Below are 21,658 nucleotides of genomic sequence, written 5' to 3' on the forward strand. Positions count from 1 at the left end.
ACTCAAGGTCATAATAATTCAGAAATCGCATGTACATTCACTTTATCAATTATCGAGATTACCTGGTTCTGTAACTGGTCTGGTCATCCATCATTCGTCCCGCGAATAAATGTAAGGTTATCACAGTTAAGAAGGGGTAAGTTATCTGTTTACAAACTCCAAGGAAGTTTATGTTCTGGCCACGAACATCAAACTTTCTGAGTTTATTAATTAAAATGTAGTCTATAATATCGAGCTTGTAGCTGGATCTTTTGTTTCATTGACTTATAAGGTGGGTTTTCAAACACAGAGACAGTTAAAAGTATATATGGATTTTAATAAATGTAAAACTAGAGATTATATGAGCTACAAATACAAACGTACGTAAAAATACAAACAATAAACAAACAAACATTTAACCAAACAAGAAAATACGTGATCAGAATAAAATGAAATGAAATGAAAGAAAGAAAGAAAGAAAGAAAGAAAGAAAGAAAGAAAGAAAGAAAGAAAGAAAGAAAGAAAGAAATAGAGAGAAGGGAAAAGCTAGTAATTATTACATACAGAAACCTAGGTTTGCGAGACACCTGGAAACAGCTTTTATCAGGTAATATACTTGCGAGTTTCTGTGCTCTTTCTGGTGAGGCTGAGGCTGAGGTAGGACAGCGTGGACAGTGTCGATCCTGTTTCTGCTGCGTCTTCCGGTGCCGCGGGAAGCTTGAAAGGCTCACTGAATGTAATATTACCGAGAAAGTTCAGATTCGTCTCCCGGGAAGGGAGAGGCTGTAGAATCTTCGTTGCAACGGACGCAGCTACGACTCAAGCATGTGCTCGTTCGATAGAGAAGACTAGGGCCTTCTTCAGATGTTCCTTGGAGAAGCGCTGCTCCGGGGAGAAGAGGAGGAAGGGTGAGAGGTCAGGGATGAGAGCGACCGGAGAAGGGAGATCGATGAGAGAAGAAGAGAGCGAGATGAGGGGGTTTCTGCTTTTTAACAGACATCTGTTTACGCCCTCTTTCTAAGACAAAAGCCAATCAGGTCTTCTTATCTGAAGCGGGAAAGTTTTCTTTGTGAAGAAAAAGACGCCTACTTTGACTTTGTCATGTGAGAGACAGAATTCGTATTTCCTCTTTCAGACAAGATACTACCCGTAAGAATACATTTCATTGTAATCTCATACATGTATGTAATTCCGTGAGATCACTACGATTAGAATACCAGACATGGTGTACAGAACATGGGAATACAGATATGCATTTCTAATGTAGGATTCTGAGCATTTTAAGAGTCAATTGATTTCTTATGATAGAACATAGAAAATCTCAATCTGCCATGGAAATTATACACACATAAAAATACATATAAAAAACATGGTTCTTGGATCGCCTGTGTGGAAGTGTATGGAATGTGGGCTTGCAGGAAAAGGATGAGCTGCAGCTTTGGAGCCATAAAAGTTTATGACCAGGTCGAGGTCATGTTACAAGACACTATTGAGTGATTTTCTTTCAATGAACCTTCAGAATTAAAGATTTTACTCTTAGCAACCCACACCTCTATTATAAATTTGTAATGAATGGTAAAATGAAATTTTACTATGTGGAAGTCCATATATGGCAATGTGCCTCAGTTGCATCTCGTGGTGGGTTTCTGGTTGAAAGTCCACGAGTGTGTGTGTGTGTGTGTGTGTGTGTGTGTGTGTGTGTGTGTGTGTGTGTGTGGTGTTTGGAATGTCACGAGGCTGTAAAGTCACTAGGGGTTCACGCTGAAATGGGGGGAAGCCAGCCACACGGGCGCTGGTGAATTTCCATTGGGAATAATTGACAAACAGAGCTGTCTTCCTAAGTACAAAGAAGATGTGTTCGCACCCTCATGATTCACTTAATTTGAAACGCAGATGTCTGCATGTCATTGTCGCTACACAATATTTGACTTTATTTTATCTTTGTATTGCCAATTATTTATAAAAAAATCTAGTTTTTAAGGTGATACTGCTGCCCCTTTAAAGAAAAGCACCCTGAACCCCAACATATTGTGCTGTATTTACTCTCTTCTAGTCTTGTTGGCTGTAATCTCTCTGGTCAGGATTGTGAAATTGTGTCATCAGCTCTACAATCCTCAAACTGTGTCCTGAGAGAGCTCGACCTGACGAACAATGACCTGCATGATTCAGGAGTGAAGATTATTTCTGATGGACTGAAAAGCCCACACTGTCAGCTGCAGATACTGAGGTATTTAAGAACATATGAGAAATTATTTGCAGTCTGACGGTCATAATGTTGATGTGTGTTTGTAGATGGTCTGACTGTGTGTGTCTGTAGGTTGTCTCTCTGTATGGTGACAGAGGAAGGCTGTGGTTATGTGTCTTCAGCTCTGAGTTCAAACCCATCACACCTGAGAGAGCTGGACCTGAGTAACAATGACCTGCAGGATTCAGGAGTGAAGATTATTTCTGATGGACTGAAAAGCCCAAACTGTCAGCTGCAGATACTGAGGTATTTAAGAACATATGAGAGATTTTTTACAGTCTGCCGGTCATAATGTTGATGTGTGTTTTTGTAGATGATCTGACTGTGTGTGTCTGTAGGTTGTCTGGCTGTATGGTGACAGAGGAATGCTGTGGTTATGTGTCTTCAGCTCTGAGTTCAAACCCCTCACACCTGAGAGAGCTGGACCTGAGTAACAATGACCTGCAGGATTCAGGAGTGAAGCTGCTCTCTGGTGGACTGAAAATCCCAAACTCTCAGCTGCAGTTACTGAGGTATTTAAGAACATATGAGAGATTCATCACACCAACACAGAAAATATACAAAGGGACAGGTGCTAGCTGAGATTATGCGGGAAAAGGGAATCTAACCATTTTCATATTTTTGGGGAGTGCCAGAAATTAACCCAGTTTTGGCAAGTGATTGAAGGAAATTTGGAAGCTTTTTTTGAGGTGATGATTTCTTCAAGTGTGAATAATTATATCTGGCTAATAGTTCTTTTGATGGGTGGAATAACATCAACAAGAAACTGATGTTAATTATTCTGGCAGCCAGTAAAAAAGTAATTACAAAGAAATGGCTAAAACCAGAGCCACTTACAGTTGATGATTGGATTGACGTATTACACTATATGCGTGATGGAAAAGCTAACCCAGATAGAATACATTTGTTCAATATGGAAAAAAAAATGACTGATTATATGTATTATATATATTTACCCTTTACCATATAAAACCAATTCACACTGACTTTTCTTGAAGCATAAATGGTCTGTAAAGTAATGTTTTAAGAATTATAAGTAATAGCTCCCCTTGTTCTTGTACATAGTTGCTGTCAAAATGAGAAAACATAACACATCTGTATAAGCTTGAGTTTTGAATTTCCATGACCATTGGGAGACATGATGGGTTATAATGCTGTCTCTGTATTGATGTATATGTTTTTGTTTTATTGTAAAGAAGAATTTCTGGCTTGATAAATGTATATATTTGTCAGCTGAAATTAAAACATGTACATATAAGAGATTATTTACAGTCTGCCAGTCATGTGTGTTTTTGTAGATAGTCTGACTGTGTGTGTCTGTAGGTTGTCTGGCTGTATGGTGACAGAGGAAGGCTGTGGTTATTTGTCTTCAGCTCTGAGTTTAAACCCATCACACCTGAGAGTGCTGGATCTGAGCTACAATCACCCAGGAGAATCAGGAGTCAAGCTGCTTTCTGACAAACAGATGGATCCAAACTGCTCACTGCAGATACTCAAGTATGTGGGACATTAAGAGGCCCGGTTTACACCTGGTATTAAGATTTGCCTCAGGTGATCTGACTACAAGTTGGAAACCGGGGCCGGCGGATTAAGGTGAGAACAAAAAACAGGTTTCAATTTGGAGACATGAAAGGCGGGATGAATTCTCCTGTTCGCTGGAGGAAGTTTGAGGTGGACTGTCACCGGACTAATGATCTTGGTGACAGTGAACGGGCCGATGAATTTGGGAGCTAGCTTATTAGACATGGAACAGAGAGGAATATTCTTGGTAGAAAGCCAAACTTTTTGACCCACAACGTATACGGGAGGCCTTGACCGGTGGCGATCGGCCTTAGCCTTAGTGCGCGCCTCACCTGGAGCAGAGTCTCACAGGCTCTGGTCCATGTGCAGTGCTACCTCTGGACGAAGGCGTGAGAGGAGGGGACCGCGACTTCGGAATCCAGACTCGAAAAAATTGGTGGCTGGTACCCTAGGCTACACTCAAACGAAGAGAGGCCCGTGGATGACACTGGTAACGAGTTATGAGCGTACTCAACCATATAAAGTTGTTGGCTCCAGGATGAAGGATTCTTGGACACCAAACATCGCAACACTCTCTCCAAATCTTAGTTGGCTCGCTCGGTCTGACCATTGCTCTGGGGATCGTAACCCGAAGACAGACTGACTGTAGCCCTTATTAACCTTCAGAACTCTTTCCAGAATTTGGACACAAATTTGGACCCCCTGTCGGAGACCACGTCCATCGGGAGGCCATGTAAACGAAAGACGTGGTCTACAACAGTCACCGCTGTCTCCTTGGCTGAAGGTAATTTGGGCAAGGGGATGAAATATGCAGCCTTCGAGTGGTTATGCGTCTTTCATGCACAGTCTGTTCCCTTCCTAGGATACATCGTCTCGTCTGAGGGAGTGCGTATGGATCCTGACAAGGTTAAGGCTGTGATAGATTGGCCAAGTCCAGATTCCCGTAAGGCCCTGCAGAGGTTTCTGGGGTTTGCCAATTTCTATCAGCGCTTTATTCACAATTTAAGCCAACTAGCTGCGCCTCTGACTGCCTTGACCTCCCCCAGAACGACGTTCAGGTGGTCTGATACAGCCTCGGCTGTATTCGCTAAAATGAAAAGTCACTTTGTTTCGGCTCCCATCCTCGTTGCCCCTGATCCATCACGTCAGTTCGTGGTGGAGGTCGACGCGTCATAGGTGGGGGTAGGAGCAGTACTTTCGCATGGTTCTTCCTCAGACGGCAAGATGCACCCTTGCGCGTTTTTGTCCTACAGTTTATCACCTACAGAAAGTAATTATGACATTGGTAACAGAGAGTTGTTGGCAAATCAAGTTAGCGTTGGAGGAGTGGCGTCATTGGTTAGAAGTGTCGGGGGTACCTTGTATCGTTTGGACCAATCATAAGAATCTTGAATATATTAGGTCTGCTAAAAGACTCAACTCCAGGCAGGCTCGGTGGGCACTTTTTTATGGAGAAATATATTTCTCCATAGCCTCCCTTTCTGGAACAGAAAGTGAATATAACTTGCCCTTAGGCGGAGACTCACCTGGCACTAAATCCGTGCTGCTGCTGACTCGGCAGTCCTCTGTGTTGCCAAAATGAAGACTCCGATGGAAGCGACTCATCCTACTCAGCCGAGCATCGACTCTCAGTGCCAACTCAATTAGTCCATTCAAGCTTGTAGGAAGATCCAGCATGTAAATTTCTTTCTGGACACGGTCAGCCAACCCATGCAGGAATCTGTCCCACTGCGCCTCCTCGTTCCATCGGCACTCTGCGGCCAGGGTGCGGAACTGGATGGAGTATTCCGACACCGAGCAATCTCCCTGGTGGAGATCGACGAGTAGTCTGGCCGCCTCCCTACCTGCCACCGCGCGATCGAAAACTCTCATCTCCTCCAAGAGTGCCTGGAACGAGGCAAACCATGGGTCTTGGTTCTCCCACACCGCCGTTCCCCAAAGAGCCGCCTTGCCCGAAAGCAGTGTGAGAACAAACACCACTTTAGATCGTTCCTCGCTGAATGTTTGTGGCTGTAATGAAAAATGCATAGAGCATCGGGTCAGAAAAGCTCTGCAAAATTCAGTCTCACCGGAATATCCCTCAGGTGTGGGTAGGCGTGTCTTGCGATGACTCTGCAACTCTGGTGGAATGGGCTGAACGGGCGGTGTGGATGGCGCAGTGGGAGCTCTTAGATGTTGTAGCTGCTGGGTGAGCTCGGACATCTGCGTCACAAGAGCTTGGACCGCCCGACCTGTATTGGAGATGCTCTCCTCCTGTTGGTCCTGTAGGTCTCGCGATACTGCGAGAGGCGAACTCGTCCCAGTCAATCGAACTTGCTGCATCCAAGATGGGGTCAGAGCGTTCTGTAACAATCACGAGGCAGGATACAAATGCAAGTAAAAACGCTTTATTAAGCCAGTATCCTCGGTAGCAGTGCGCGGTGAAACCAGTGCAGAAGTGCAGGAATCCAGACAGACGATGATCACGACGACACGAAGCAAATCCACAATCCAAACAAACAGGCACGCGAACAGGAACAGGATCACACACCGGGAAAACACCACAACGCTCTGACAAAGAGGGGGACTAAATAGGGTTCACTGATCCCAGCAGCAGCGATCAGTAACCCCGCCCACAATCACACACACACACAATGCAAGACGAGACGAAAGGAGATAATGAATTAATGAACCGTGACAGAACTATAGCTTTAATGTTGTAATACTGTACACCCAAAGCGCTTTACAATCATATCAAGGAATCTCTCCTCAACCACCACCAGTGTGCAGCAACTACTGAGATGATGTTGTAAGCCCGTCTATTCGTCCAATGAGGGTTTCCAATAATACGGGGAAGGTTTCTCAGCGTGTTACTTGTCTTTCCTTTTCGCAATACAACAAGATTAAATGCAATATATTTTCTCATATTTATTGACTTATTTCATCTGACTCCATAAATGTCTGTGCATCATTAAACGTGAACGAATATTTGATTATTCTTATAAACTCTGATTATATTTCACCCTCTTAGATCAGAAAACTATATCACTCTGAGGTACCTTATTCTCGCAAGGCCTCACAGCGCAATTTTGCCAGTCCCGATCATCAGAACAGAGGTAATTGGCTAAATATCTGGGATTTGCCATATTCACACGTGCACAATCAAATGTAATATAGCCCCCTTGGAGTACCCCCTCTGGAACTTAATTCAATCATTTTACTTTAGTAGAGATCTTGACCACCATTAAAAGACGTTAGTGGATCAACTTTACTTTTCTTAAAATGGCTTTTGTTTGGCCAAGCTCGTGGCATTCCACGTATCTAAATTATCTAAAGTAACATTAAATTAGAACAGAGGTAATTAGACGCACCCAAATCTAGGTTAAACAAACAGCATTTGCTGATTCTAGACGGAAATAACTCGTCTCTGCATCCAAGTTCACTTGAATTTGATGCCAGATATTAGCCGTCGCTAATCTGATGCAAAACTTGTGGAAATATACGAATCCGATAATCTACTTGGGAAAAACAATCTCAAGAGTCAGTCAGAATAAAATCAAACGTTTACAATTTAATGACCAGGTAATGAAGCAATAATTCAAAATCCATTTCCTAAGAATAAAATCATCAGTTAAGCATATGATAACAACAATTCAGAAATATAGGAATTTGTAGAAATTATCACCTGGCAACAAAAATTACACACAGCGTTTGTGTGGGAAGTCAACATACAGACTCCCCGAACTTTTCTGCTCCTTTTCCTTATAAACCCAGATAATGCAATATTCTTACCAAATGGTGGCGTCTGTCATTATAATTAGATTTTGGTTCCCTGTTGAGGGGTTCACAACTGTGAGATAAGAATTTGTACTTGAATGGGTTCCTGTTTTACATACAGGAGGTAGTTTGAATGGAGGATCTGGGGGAGGGAACACCTTTAATGGACACATTACTTTTTATCATATTTTATAACTTCTTTTAGCTTTTTATTTTGGTTGGGAGAATGAGACCATTTCGCACTGAGACACTTTAAATGATATCAAACATGCATAGTTACTAATTGTACATACTTAACGTGGCATAGATTTTCAGTGTATTTTAGGTGAGGAGGAGGAGGGGGATGAAGGGGAGATTGTGTGTGTGAAGTGTGAGCTGCACTGTGTGCTGCGTCTCGGAAGTTTCTGTTACATATTCTCAGGAGGGCCTTTTGTTTCATCGAGGGGTCGATCAGACATTCTGGCACCAGCCTTACAATGCGACGGAAGCCACAGTACAACGGCGCCAGTGCGCTCACCACACACCAGATATTGCTGGAGAGGAGAGAGAGTGATAGAGCCATTTCAGTGGATGGGGATTTTTAGGAGGCCATGATTGGTAAGGGCCAATGGATGGAATGTGGCCAGGACACCGGGGTTACACCCCCACTCTTTACAAGAAGTGCTGTGGGATTTTTAAAGACAACAGAGAGTCAGGACCTCGGTTTAACATCTCATCCAAAGGACGGTGCTCTTTTGACAGTATAGTGTCCCCGTCACTATACTGGGGCATTAGGACCCACACAGACCACAGGGTGAGCACCCCCTACTGGCCTCACTAACACCTCCTCCAGCAGCAACCTGATTTTCTCAGGAGGTCAGTTTTCTCGGGGGGCCAGTTCTCCTCTGGCCAGCGAACAAACAGTTTGATTCAGGTTTTATTTTTGATTATGATTCAGGTTTTATTTTTGATTTTGATTCAGGCAGCATTATAGGTCAGAAGTTAGATTGGATTGGAACAATCAGAATATTATCCAGTTCCATCCAGTTGAAGATCGGAGTCATCACACCGGTATGCAGGGGCGATTCTAGGATTTTCATTTTAGGGGGGCTCAGCCCCCAATGAGGGTATGTTGTAAAGAAAAAAAAAGTTAGTTTATGGTCTAATGCTCATTATTAACTAGTTTCATTCATTAATCCAGTAACATGCATATGGCACGGTTTTATAATCACTGAGGTACCGAATGCGAGGTATTTAGGGGGGTTCGGGGGCATGCTCCCCCGAGAAAATTTAGATTTCTCTGATCTACATATGTGCATTTTAAGATGTTTTGAAGGCCAAAAAAATTGGATAACAACAGCTTTAAAACCATGTGCGGGCAGCTGTTTATTTTCTCTCACCTCATCAGCATCACACTCTTTTTCTCTTTGTTTTTATCTTGCTCTGTCTTTTTCCCTCCTAAAGCTAAGCTTTGACTGATATAGGCTTTTAATTTTTGTCTGTCAGTGATGAAAGTAAACATAGGGTCAACTGATAAGTTGATTTATGAATCATTTTCTCAGACAAAGCTACCAGGAAAGCTAGGTAACTAAGTCCATCTACAATTAAATATAAATTATTTTATTTTTTAAGCTTTTTAGCCTTTAGAATCAACAATACGGTTGGTTATTCATCAAGTCAGCCCGTGAAAATCTATTTAATTTCAAATCATTTAACTAACCAGCTAAACGTGTATTAATGTAATTGTCTATTGGCAATATGATTAATCTGTTCTATATTTATTTCTATTTATTAAAAATAACAACATTAATTATCAATTTGCCACTTCTATAAATCAAGAAAATCACAAATCCCTTTACTCTACTCTTACTCTAATATATGTATCATGATACACTCCTCCTGATTCATTATTACTTAATACAAAATTATATTTATTAATACAAAACAAAATAACTCCACATGATGTTTCTCTCTCTGGGCCATCTAGTGCTTTCAGACAATGATGTGTGTCTTTAATCATTTCTGTGCATGGCTGCATAATGTAATGCCGAAATACAAAATAATATGTTTTAAAGTTTAAAAAGTAAATTAAAATAAATCATGATCGTTTTCTAAAGTATGTTTTCATGGGTGTTAATCGCTTCATTTTTGTAGGAATAAAAAACAACTATCACACTGTGATAAGGGCTGAATGTGAACGCAGCGAAACGTGTTGGTATTGGATGAGAAACCGAACCGTCCCGTGTTGCTCCCAATGCTCTAGTAACATTACATTAGGCCTATGTAAACTGCAATGCATTTATGACAAAGAACTGCACCGATGCAGATGTAGTATCATAGCAATCTATCAATAAATGCACTCACGACACACCTTGTACTCTCTGATGTTCGCTCTGCTCGGCGCCCCTGCAGATTGAAAAATGCGCTAAATCCGAGCAGACTCAGATAAGGGGAGGAGCCGAAACTTGACGCAGCTTGCCGCCGTTTCTAATGAGTTTTTTTAAAGGGGAATGAAGCGATCAAAAATGTATTAATCAAATATTTTTTAGGGGGGCTGGGCAGAAGTTTAAAAAGGGCCTAGTGACGCCCCTGCCGGTATGGAGACTGGTTTGTTGAGGATCAGAGCCAATGGCTGTCGTGTCAATGAGGCCTTCACAGGGGAGAGTCTAGTTGGCACAATCTCTGCTGACACTTCAGGGATGCGTTGTGGTCGTGTCTAGGCGCAGGTCCTCCATCTGGATACGGCCCGGATCCGGCTGATTACAGTAAACCTCAGAATAAACAGAAAGACTAACATTAGCGTAGATGCCATTCTTCTTATGATGTAAAGAGTACATTGTGTGTTATAGGAAGTGTTCCCAGTTCCAGCTGACCTGATTTATGCAGCCTATTAATCATTTAACTGATTTGAATAATAGGAATGTATAATTCAGTAATAATGTGTATGCCATGTTAAAGAGATTTAAACTGACAGAGTTTGACAGAGTCTAGATTTAAACTGACAGAGTGTGTCTGCTTCCTGGACAATGTTAGGAAGACTGTTCCAGAGTTTTGGTGCTAAATAGGAAAAGGATCTACCGCCAGCAGTTGATTTTGATATTCTAGGTATTATCAACTGGCCGGAATTTTGAGATCGCAATAGACGTGAAGGACTATAATGCATTAAGAGCTCGCTCAAGTACTGGGGAGCTAAACCATTTAGTGCTTTGAAAATAATCAGCAATATTTTAAAATTTAAACAATGTTTAATAGGGAGCCAATGCAGTGTTGACAGAACAGGGCTAATATGGTCATACTTCCTGGTTCTGGTAAGAACTCGAGCTGCTGCGTTTTGGACCAGCTGTAGTTTGTTTATTATACGTGCAAGGCAACCACCCATAAGAGTATTACAATAATCTAGCCTTGAGGTCATGAACGCATGAACTAACTGTTCCGCATTTTTCACTGAAAGCATATGTCGTAATTTAGATATATTTTTTAAGATAGAAGAATGTGGTTTTACAGATGCTAGAAATGTGGCTTTCTAATGAACGATTGGCATCAAAGAGCACACCCAGGTTTCAATATTTTCCTCATGCACACTACAATGCACTGCCTGATGCGATACTGTAGTAGACAGTTGCATAGTTATAATTTTGTGACAATATTAGCTCAAAGGAGAAATATTGATAATAATCCATAATTACCAATTATGATTAATTATTAATATTTGGGTCAGTTAATTAGATTAACTTTGAGGTAAGCTAAATTAATATTACAATCAATTAATCAGTTCCAACGAACTCTGAAAAGTGTATCTTTCATGGTCACTGAAAAGTAAGGTAACACTTTATATTACAACCCGCAAACAACTGCGTAAGTAAACCGAAATTACGGTGTACGTTTCTGTAATTATAGTGTACTTCCGTGTAGGTATAAGGGAACAATATGTTAAGTTTTGGGTAATAAAGGGGTAACAAGCAGATATACAACCTGCAGAGAACTTCGTAAGTAAACCGAAATTACGGTGTACGTTTCTGTAATTATAGTGTACCTCCGTGTAGGTATAAGGGAACAATATGTTAAGTTTTGGGTAATAAAGGGGTACAACCAGATATACAAGCAAATTATTTATAATGTAATTATTTTAAAACTAACAGGTACCTATTCTGTATATATTCCAGGCAAAAATTGTACGTCTGTTGTATATAAAAGTTTTTATCACATTTCTGGAAAAATATGTTCTTGTGCAATGTAGTTACATGGGTAATTTTGACATCTGTGGGTTGTAAATTATATATATATATATATATTAGTGCTGTCAATCGATTAAATTTTTTAATCGCGATTAATCGCATATCGTCATGAGTTAACTCGCGATTAATCGCATTTAATCGCACTTTTTTTTTATTGTTCTAAATGTACCTTAAATTAATACTTTTCAAGTTTGTAATACTCTAATCAACGTGGGCATGGATAAATATAGATGCTTTATGCAAATGTATGTTTATTATTGAAACCATAGTCAATATAGAGCATAAGGACGAGACATGTTTCTAAGGTCACAGATGTTTTTCAAAGAACTTGTTCATAGACACGTAGAAAGAACAAAAAAATGCCAGGTTACCATTACTTCTCTTTCTTTGCACTGAGCAATTTACTAACACAAACATGTTTAGATTTTTGCATGACAGGGCAGCTCTTCTGAAAATACTAAATGTACATTTTATGTAGGCTATTATTTATTAGCCTATTACATTGTAGTTTGTCTCTCTCTGTGCCCATTTTGATGAAGCTAAATTCTCAATAAAACTGTTTTCATTGGTATATTTTACTGTTTCTGTTGTCAAACAACGGAATGAATTTGAAATGGTGACTGAAACGCGACCCATTAAGACATAACCAGCTCTCCCTTCCAAGACGTTAATCTGCACAAAAATTCTGATAATCGAGCCGTCGTCTGGTGAAATCAAATTCACATAAGATAAAGACAATATCTGTGCTCTGATTTCGGCTATACTTTTAAAAATAAAGAAGCAACATAAAAGGGCTGCTCCTCCGCGCGAGACGCAGAGAGAGAGAGCGAGCGAGCGAGCGAGAGAGAGAGAGAGAGAGAGAGAGAGAGAGACGCGCGTGCTGAGAGAGCAGAACCGGCGGTACCGGTAGATTCTCAGAAACTAAATAAGGTTTGGGCGCTTTGTTGAAGGGAAAAAATCGCTAAAGGGGTCTGCAATGTCGCTAAGTTAGCAACACTGTGTATCTCCATTTCTCCAACTAGGGGTTGGGCCACGGGTCAAACAGAAAATACGCGCTGCGTTAATCGCACGTTAAAAAAATTAGTGCCGTTAATATGATTTTGCGTTAACTTTGCGTTAACGCGCTAACTTTGACAGCCCTAATATATATATATATATATATATATATATATATATATATATATATATATATATATATATATATATATATATATATATATGGCTGTATGTAAGCACAGTATGATAAAATTTAATCTGAAACAATTTTATAAACAGCTGATTTCGAAAAACATTGGCAATGCTATGTATTGGCCTTTCTTACTAAACTACTTAACGTTTAGCCAAAAAAAAGATTTTTTTCTGCTATGACTTTAATTTAGAACGTACCATGTAGTACTTAGTACTTACCTTATCACATTGTATTGCAATGACACTTAAATGTCAGGGCAAATACTGTGTAATTAAAAGTTTTTTTGACTTTTTTTTATAAGAGTAGCCTACCTTTCTCTGTAATTACTGTGCAAATAGTGTTGTTTCGTATTGTTACATAGTAAGTAGTGTTTGTTACCCGTTTCAACTGTGAATTTACAGGGTACGTGTAACTCCTGCGGGCTGTAAATTAAAGTGGCGCTTGTTACCCCCTTGTTCTGTGTAGTTACAGGGTAAGTGTAACTCCTGCGGGCTGTAAATTAAAGTGGCGCTTGTTACCCCCTTGTTCTGTGTATTTACAGGGTACCTGTAACTCCTGCGGGCTGTAAATTAAAGTGGCGCTTGTTACCCCCTTGTTCTGTGTAGTTACAGGGTAAGTGTAACTCCTGCGGGCTGTAAATTAAAGTGGCGCTTGTTACCCCCTTGTTCTGTGTATTTACAGGGTAAGTGTAACTCCTGCGGGCTGTAAATTAAAGTGGCGCTTGTTACCCCCTTGTTCTGTGTAGTTATAGGGTAAGTGCAGTAAATATACAATAAAGGATCCCATTTAATTTCTGACTTTTATTTTACAAAAACATTTCAAAACACTTTTTCATCTTAATAAAACATTATCTTTTCTACAGTATACTCAAACAACAAAGTAACACATTATACCCCCCCCCCCCTTTATTTGCTTCTCTTGCTTTTCTTCTTCTTTCTTTTCTTGCTCTTCTTTTTCTTAACTTCCACTGGGGACTCTGAAGTTGAGGAGTTGATGGAGTCCCATTGGTCTTGCTGCACTGCAAAAATATGAATATACAGTATATACATGCTCTTAGCAAGCTACACCTTCAATTTTAAGTTGTCGAACAATCTTCCACTCTAAAACATTTTGTGCCACCTGATATTACTGTAGTAACTGTAATTTTGAAGAAAACATATTTTGGTGAAGTTTGAGGCAGATCATGGGGGGGTTGTGATATTTTATAGTGATAATGACTGTAGTGCAGCACAAAATGTTTTTAAAAAAGGCATAGTAATAGTTGTTCTGACAGCAACAAAAAACAAAAAAAGCATGAAACACAAACTTGAGGGCTGTGGCACTATAGGAACAGCATATATTTGAGTCATTGCAGATGGGACAGCAGACTTCATCTTTTCAATTTCCTTTTTCAAAAAATCACACTCATCTTTGAGCAAGGTGATCTCTGCTTTAAGAGTGATAATCTTATCTTTGAAAGAAAGAAAGAAAGAAAGAAAGAAAGAAAGAAAGAAAGAAAGAAAGAAAGAAAGAAAGGTTAGACGTTTAAATTTTACTTCTGCCCTACTATTCATATACTATTCATATTCATATTCACTGAATACTATTTCTATATACAGGTCCTTCTCAATAAATTAGCATATTGTGATAAAGTTCATTATTTTCCATAATGTAATGATAAAAATTAAACTTTCATATATTTTAGATTCATTGCACACCAACTGAAATATTCCAGGTCTTTTATTGGTTTAATACTGATGATTTTGGCATACAGCTCATGAAAACCTCAATAAATTAGCATATTTCATCCGACCAATAAAAGAAAAGTGTTTTTAATACAAAAAAAGTCAACCTTCAAATAATTATGTTCAGTTATGCACTCAATACTTGGTCGGGAATCCTTTTGCAGAAATGACTGCTTCAATGCGGCGTGGCATGGAGGCAATCAGCCTGTGGCACTGCTGAGGTGTTATGGAGGCCCAGGATGCTTCGATAGCGGCCTTAAGCTCATCCAGAGTGTTGGGTCTTGCGTCTCTCAACTTTCTCTTCACAATATCCCACATATTCTCTATGGGGTTCAGGTCAGGAGAGTTGGCAGGCCAATTGAGCACAGTAATACCATGGTCAGTAAACCATTTACCAGTGGTTTTGGTACTGTGAGCAGGTGCCAGGTCGTGCTGAAAAATGAAATCTTCATCTCCATAAAGCTTTTCAGCAGATGGAAGCATGAAGTGCTCCAAAATCTCTTGATAGCTAGCTGCATTGACCCTGCCCTTGATAAAACACAGTGGACCAACACCAGCAGCTGACATGGCACCCCAGACCATCACTGACTGTGGGTACTTGACACTGGACTTCAGGCATTTTGGCATTTCCTTCTCCCCAGTCTTCCTCCAGACTCTGGCACCTTGATTTCCGAATGACATGCAAAATTTGTCCAAAAGTCCAGTGCTGCTTCTCTGTAGCCCAGGTCAGGCGGTTCTGCCGCTGTTTCTGGTTCAAAAGTGGCTTGACCTGGGGAATGCGGCACCTGTAGCCCATTTCCTGCACACGCCTGTGCACGGTGGCTCTGGATGTTTCTACTCCAGACTCAGTCCACTGCTTCCACAGGTCCCCCAAGGTCTGGAATCGGTCCTTCTCCACAATCTTCTTCAGGGTCCGGTCACCTCTTCTCGTTGTGCAGCATTTTTTGCCACACTTTTTCCTTCCCACAGACTTCCCACTGAGGTGCCTTGATACAGCACTCTGGGAACAGTCTATTCGTTCAGAAATTTCTTTCTGTGTCTTACCCTCTTGCTTGAGGGTGTCAATGATGGCCTTCTGGTCAGCAGTCTTACCCATGATTGCGGTTTTGAGTAATGAACCAGGCTGGGAGTTTTTAAAAGCCTCAGGAATCTTTTGCAGGTGTTTAGAGTTAATTAGTTGATTCAGATGATTAGGTTAATAGCTCGTTTAGAGAACCTTTTCATGATATGCTAATTTTTTGAGACAGGAATTTTGGGTTTTCATGAGCTGTATGCCAAAATCATCAGTATTAAAACAATAAAAGACCTGAAATATTTCAGTTGGTGTGCAATGAATCTAAAATATATGAAAGTTTAATTTTTATCATTACATTATGGAAAATAATGAACTTTATCACAATATGCTAATTTATTGAGAAGGACCTGTATATATAAGTTAATCGCAAACAATACTATTTGAATTATCCTCCTACGTACGGTCGCATTGTAAACAGTGGGGCGGTACTTCGGCCGGCGCAGGCGTGACCTTTCAACGTGATGACATAGTTCCCTGTCCGTTTGTTGATCAGCTCAATCCAAACTATTGAACTATTGCCACAGCCCTCAGGTTTGTGTTTCATGCTTTTTTTCTTTTTCCTTTTTTTTTGCTGTCAGAACAACTATGCCTTTTTAAAAAACATTTTCTGCTGCACTACAGTCATTATCACTATAAAATATCACAACCCCCCCATGATCTGACTCAAACTTCACCAAAATGTGTTTTCTTCAAAATTACAGTTACTACAGTAATATTAGGTGGCCCAAAATGTTTTAGAGAGGAGGATTGTTCGACAACTTAAAATTGAAGGTGTAGCTTGCTAAGAGCATGTATATACTGTATATTCATATTTTTGCAGTGCAGCAATACCAATGGGACTCCATCAACTCCTCAACTTCAGAGTCCCCAGTGGAAGTTAAGAAAAAGAAGAGCAAGAAAAGAAAGAAGAAGAAAAGCAAAGGACGCAAATAAAGGGGGGGGGGGTATAATGTGTTACTTTGTTGTTTGAGTATACTGTAGAAAAGATAATGTTTTATTAAGATGAAAAAGTGTTTTGACATTTTTTTGTAAAATAACAGTCAGAAATTAAATGGGATCCTTTATTGTATATTTACTGCACTTACCCTGTAGCTACACAGAACAAGGGGGTAACAAGCGGCACTTTAATTTACAGCCCGCAGGAGTTACACTTACCCTGTAAATACACAGAACAAGGGGGTAACAAGCGCCACTTTAATTTACAGCCCGCAGGAGTTACACTTACCCTGTAACTACACAGAACAAGGGGGTAACAAGCACCACTTTAATTTACAGCCCGCAGGAGTTACACTTACCCTGTAAATACACAGTTGAAACGGGTAACAAACACAACTTACTATGTAACAATACGAAACAACACTATTTGCACAGTAATTACAGAGAAAGGTACTCTTATTAAAAAAAAAAAAAAAAAAAAAAAAAAAATGTTTAATTGCACAGTATATTTGCCCTGACATTTAAGTGTCATTGCAAAACAATGTGATAAGGTAAGTAAGTACTACATGGTACGTTTTAAATTAAAATCATAGCAAAAACAAATTTTTTTTGGCTTAACGTTGAGTAGTTTAGTAAGAAAAGCCAATAAATAGACCCACACACAACCCACAGATGTCAAAATTACCCTGTAACTACATTGCACAAGAAAATTTTTTGCCAGAAATGTGATAAAATACAACAGACGTACATTTTTTGCCTGGAATATATACAGAATAGGTACCTGTTAGTTTTAAAATAATTACATTATAAATTATTTGCTTGTATATCTGGTTGTACCCCTTTATTACCCAAAACTTAACATATTGTTCCCTTATACCTACACGGAGGTACACTATAATTACAGAAACGTACACCGTAATTTCGGTTTACTTACGAAGTTCTCTGCAGGTTGTATATCTGCTTGTTACCCCTTTATTACCCAAAACTTAACATATTGTTCCCTTATACCTACACGGAAGTACACTATAATTACAGAAACGTACACCGTAATTTCGGTTTACTTACGCAGTTGTTTGCGGGTCGTAATATAAAGTGTTACCAAAAGTAATTATTCCTTAGCATGTACAGCGCTTAGAGCATGTAACAAGATCATAAAAGGGACTTTGTATGCAAGCAGAGAATCAGAAACCAAATGCATAACTGTGCACAAGTTTTATTAACTACATCACAAACATAACTAAACTAAACAAACAAACAAACAAACAAACAAACAAACAAACAAACATACATACATTCATCCATACATACATGCAAAAGTAAAGTGGTGAGTGTTATGGAACCGGAAGCAGGAAATAGAACTATGGGAAAGATCTATTTAACTATGAAAGAACCATCAGCTTATCATTTTGAGAGCACCTCATTAAATTGATACTTGCATGGTCAGTTGCAATCGTGGACAATTTTTTAAGTGGTTGAAAATTGAGTTTGTTGATGAGTCCGTGAGTGTCAAAAGTCAGGTTGCAAGTTGCCATCGTTTTCTTCTCTGCTTGATGGAGAAGATGATGATGACTTGCATGGTGGTTTCGACGCTTTTGTGGGTCGGAGCTTGCATGGTGGCTTCGAGTACATGGCTGTTGTGAGTCGAAGCCTGCTGCCCTGGCCTGGGTTGATCGTTGTCCATTCAGTGATGGTAAAGTTGCAGTTTTCTGGATTGGAGACATGGCCTCCTGTCTCCCTGGTGCTCCGGCCTGCTGGGCCCCAGTGGGGGGAGGGTAAAAGACACACCTCGCAGGCTGGCTCACCCAATGAGAAGGTTGTAATTTCTGGCGGGAGTTTCCTCTGTGATGAAGATTTATGAGCCTTTGTCTTAAGCGTGCTCACTCGAACTGGCATGCTGAATTGGTGTTTGATGACAAAACTAAGAAAGATTCTTGTAATACTAATATGTTGCACAGCTTAATATGCCGATTATGTACACAATCATTTCGATCTTCAAAGTACCAATTTATAGAGACAAAACATGGTATAAGTGGGGTTACATTGACCGTTGGTCCTGTAATAAAATACATAGTATCAAAGAAATACATAGTATCAACAGATAATAGTATTAAAAAAAATAACAACACAAGACAGTAAATGACATTCACAAAATGTTCTGGAATGTATGTTAATTTCATGTTAGTTCATCGATAAATGAATGCAGGAGAGTCTGTTCTAGTATTGCAGCAGGGGCTCTGTCCACATTGCTAAAAGTCATAAAACTCCTTATCTGATCGTTGCCGGGGTAACTGAGATCTTCTTGCCCTGTTTGGGGGATGGGGGTCACAGATTTCCAGAATGAGTTCTAAATATCAGTTGTTAAACTATAACAAATACTTGTGTCTGACTTGTCTCAGTCGTTACAATTTTCTCTCTAATACTATTAATCTTGTACGTAAAGGAGTTCATAAAGTCATTACTGCTATGCTCTTTGGAAACTTCAGAAGTAGAAGCTTTATTTCTTGTTAATTTAGCCACTGTATCAAATAAATACCTAGGGTTGTGTTTGTTTTCTTGTAAGAGAGTCGAAAAATAAGCAGATCTAGCAGTTTGTAAGGCCTTTCTGTACGCAACCGTGCTCTCTCTCTCTGAAATAAATAAATAAACTGTCTTTTTCTTCCAGTTGCGCTCCATTTTTCTGGCTGCTCCCTTAACCCTCTGGGGTCTGAGGTGTTTTTGGGGTCCTTGAGATGTTCTGACATGCCCTGACATTTGTGCTTTTTTCAGTTGCTTATAAACATATTAATGGCAAAGGTGTAATTACACTCTATTTAGCACAAACAGGGCTACCATAATATGTGAGCAACATGTATGTACATGTTTTAATTTTTGAGAGAATAATGTTTATGCATGGTTATTGAAAAAAACTAAAAACTAAAGTTTCTGAAATAAGGCCACAAAACACATACTAAATATGTGTCAACAAGACTTCTGACTAATGCATTTTGTCGCCTAGAGTTTTTTCTTCTAAATGATCTGAAAATCATCCTGCCTAATCATTCACATAAAACAATACATTGATTTAAATTTTGTAGGACACTTTCTGTTTGGAAAGGCAATATGCGAGTGGGCGTCAACGATCCAACACCATCATGCATATTGAGTGGTTCGCACCTGAGGAGACAATGGGGCCCGCATACAAAATGAGCCATTCATTCAGGTGTGTGACTGAGCCACAAGAAAGAATGCAAGAGCAATATATATATATATATTTTTCTAGTCGATTTTTACTCATCTCAGTATAGCAATAGAGTTTGGTAAAAGCTGTTGATTCATTCACACACAAAACCGGGACAGGCGGATTATTATGAGAACGAAACACAGGCTTAATCTTTGATACATGGAAGGCGGGATGAATTCTCCTGTACGCAGAGGGCGGACTACCACCGGACTAATGATCTTGGTGACAGTGAACGGGCCAATGAATTTGGGAGCAAGCTTATTAGAAACGGAGCGGAGAGGAATGTTCTTGGTAGAAAGCCACACTTTTTGACCAACGACGTATACGTGAGGCTTAGACCGGTGGCGATCGGCTTTAGCCTTGGTGCGCGCCCCCACTTGGAGTAGAGTCTCACGAGCTCTAGTCCAAGTGCGGTGACACCTCTGGATGAAGGCGTGAACGGAGGGAACCGAGACTTCGGATTCCAGACTGGGAAAAATTGGTGGCTGGTACCCTACACTACACTCAAACGGAGATGGGCCCCTCGATGACACTGGTAACGTATTGTGGGCGTACTCCACCATTGACAATTGTTGACTCCATGAGGAAGGATTCTTGGAGACCAGATATCGCAACGTTCTCTCTAAATCTTAGTTGGCTCTCTCAGTTTGACCATTGCTCTGGGGATGGAACCCTGAGGACAGACTGACAGTCACTCCCAATAACTTACAAAATTCTTGCCAAAATTTGGACGCAAATTGGGGTCCCATGTCGGAAACCACGTCTGTCGGGAGGCCATGTAAGCGAAAGACGTGATCAACGACGGTCAACGCTGTCTCCTTGGCTGAGGGTAATTTTGGCAAGGGAATGAAATGGGCCGCCTTCGAGAACCGGTCTACCACGGCCAAAACTACCGTGTTGCCTTGAGAGGGCGGGAGGGTGGTGATAAAATCTAGCGCGATATGGGACCAGGGTCTCGAAGGGACAGGCAGCGGTCGAAGTAATCTGGGGCTCGATTGGAGGTCTTGTGCCAGTGGCACAAACTGAGCAAGCCAAAACAAAACTGTGAACGTCACGAGCCATAAGTGGCCACCAGAATCGTTCCTTGACCAAAAACTTGGTACGACTAACTCCTGGATGGCAAGCTACGTTGGAACAATGCCCCCACTGAATGACGTCAGGCTGTAATCTCTCCGGTACAAATAAATGGTTCAGTGGGCAACCGGGCGGAGGCGTTACCCCTTCTAAGGCCGTCTTGACCTTCGATTCGACCTCCCATACGAGTGTGGAGACAAATAGGCTCTCGGGCAAAATGCACTCGGGAGTAAACGGTCGTTCGGAGCGGTCAAAAATGCGCGATAAAGAATCGGGTTTGATGTTCTTGGAACCTGGGCGGTACGAGAGAGTAAAATCAAAACGTCCGAAAAAAAGTGCCCACCGAGCCTGCCTGGAGTTCAGTCTTTTGGGGGTTTTAATGTATTCCAGATTCTTGTGGTCGGTCCAGACGATAAAAGGTACCCCCGACCCTTCTAACCAATGACGCCATTCTTCCAACGCTAACTTGACTGCCAACAACTCTCTGTTACCAATGTCATAATTACGTTCGGCAGGGGACAAACGATGAGACAAAAACGAGCACGGATGCATCCTGTCGTCTGTGGGAGAACGTTGGGAAAGAACTGCACCTACCCCCACCTCTGACGCGTCGACCTCTACCACGAACTGACGTGATGTATCAGGGGCAATGAGGATGGGGGCTGAAATCAAACAAAGCGACCCTTCAGTTTGGCAAACGCAGCCTGACCACCTGAACGTCGTTC

General features: G+C 40.7%; 1 protein-coding gene across 1 annotated transcript in view; it reads left to right on the plus strand.

Moving 5' to 3' along the window:
• LOC308687553 (NACHT, LRR and PYD domains-containing protein 1 homolog) overlaps positions 1-21,658 on the plus strand; it is a 206,430-nt gene that overhangs the window by 160,141 nt on the left and 24,631 nt on the right. The window contains exons 4-7 of the mRNA XM_081360156.1: positions 2,033-2,206; positions 2,297-2,470; positions 2,563-2,736; positions 3,548-3,721. Of these exons, the coding sequence (XP_081216282.1) occupies positions 2,033-2,206; positions 2,297-2,470; positions 2,563-2,736; positions 3,548-3,721 (696 nt within the window). The remainder of the gene's footprint in view (positions 1-2,032; positions 2,207-2,296; positions 2,471-2,562; positions 2,737-3,547; positions 3,722-21,658) is intronic.

This window comes from Scardinius erythrophthalmus (assembly GCF_964197995.2).
Source record: "Scardinius erythrophthalmus genome assembly, chromosome: 3".
NCBI classification, from domain to species: Eukaryota; Metazoa; Chordata; class Actinopteri; order Cypriniformes; family Leuciscidae; genus Scardinius; species Scardinius erythrophthalmus.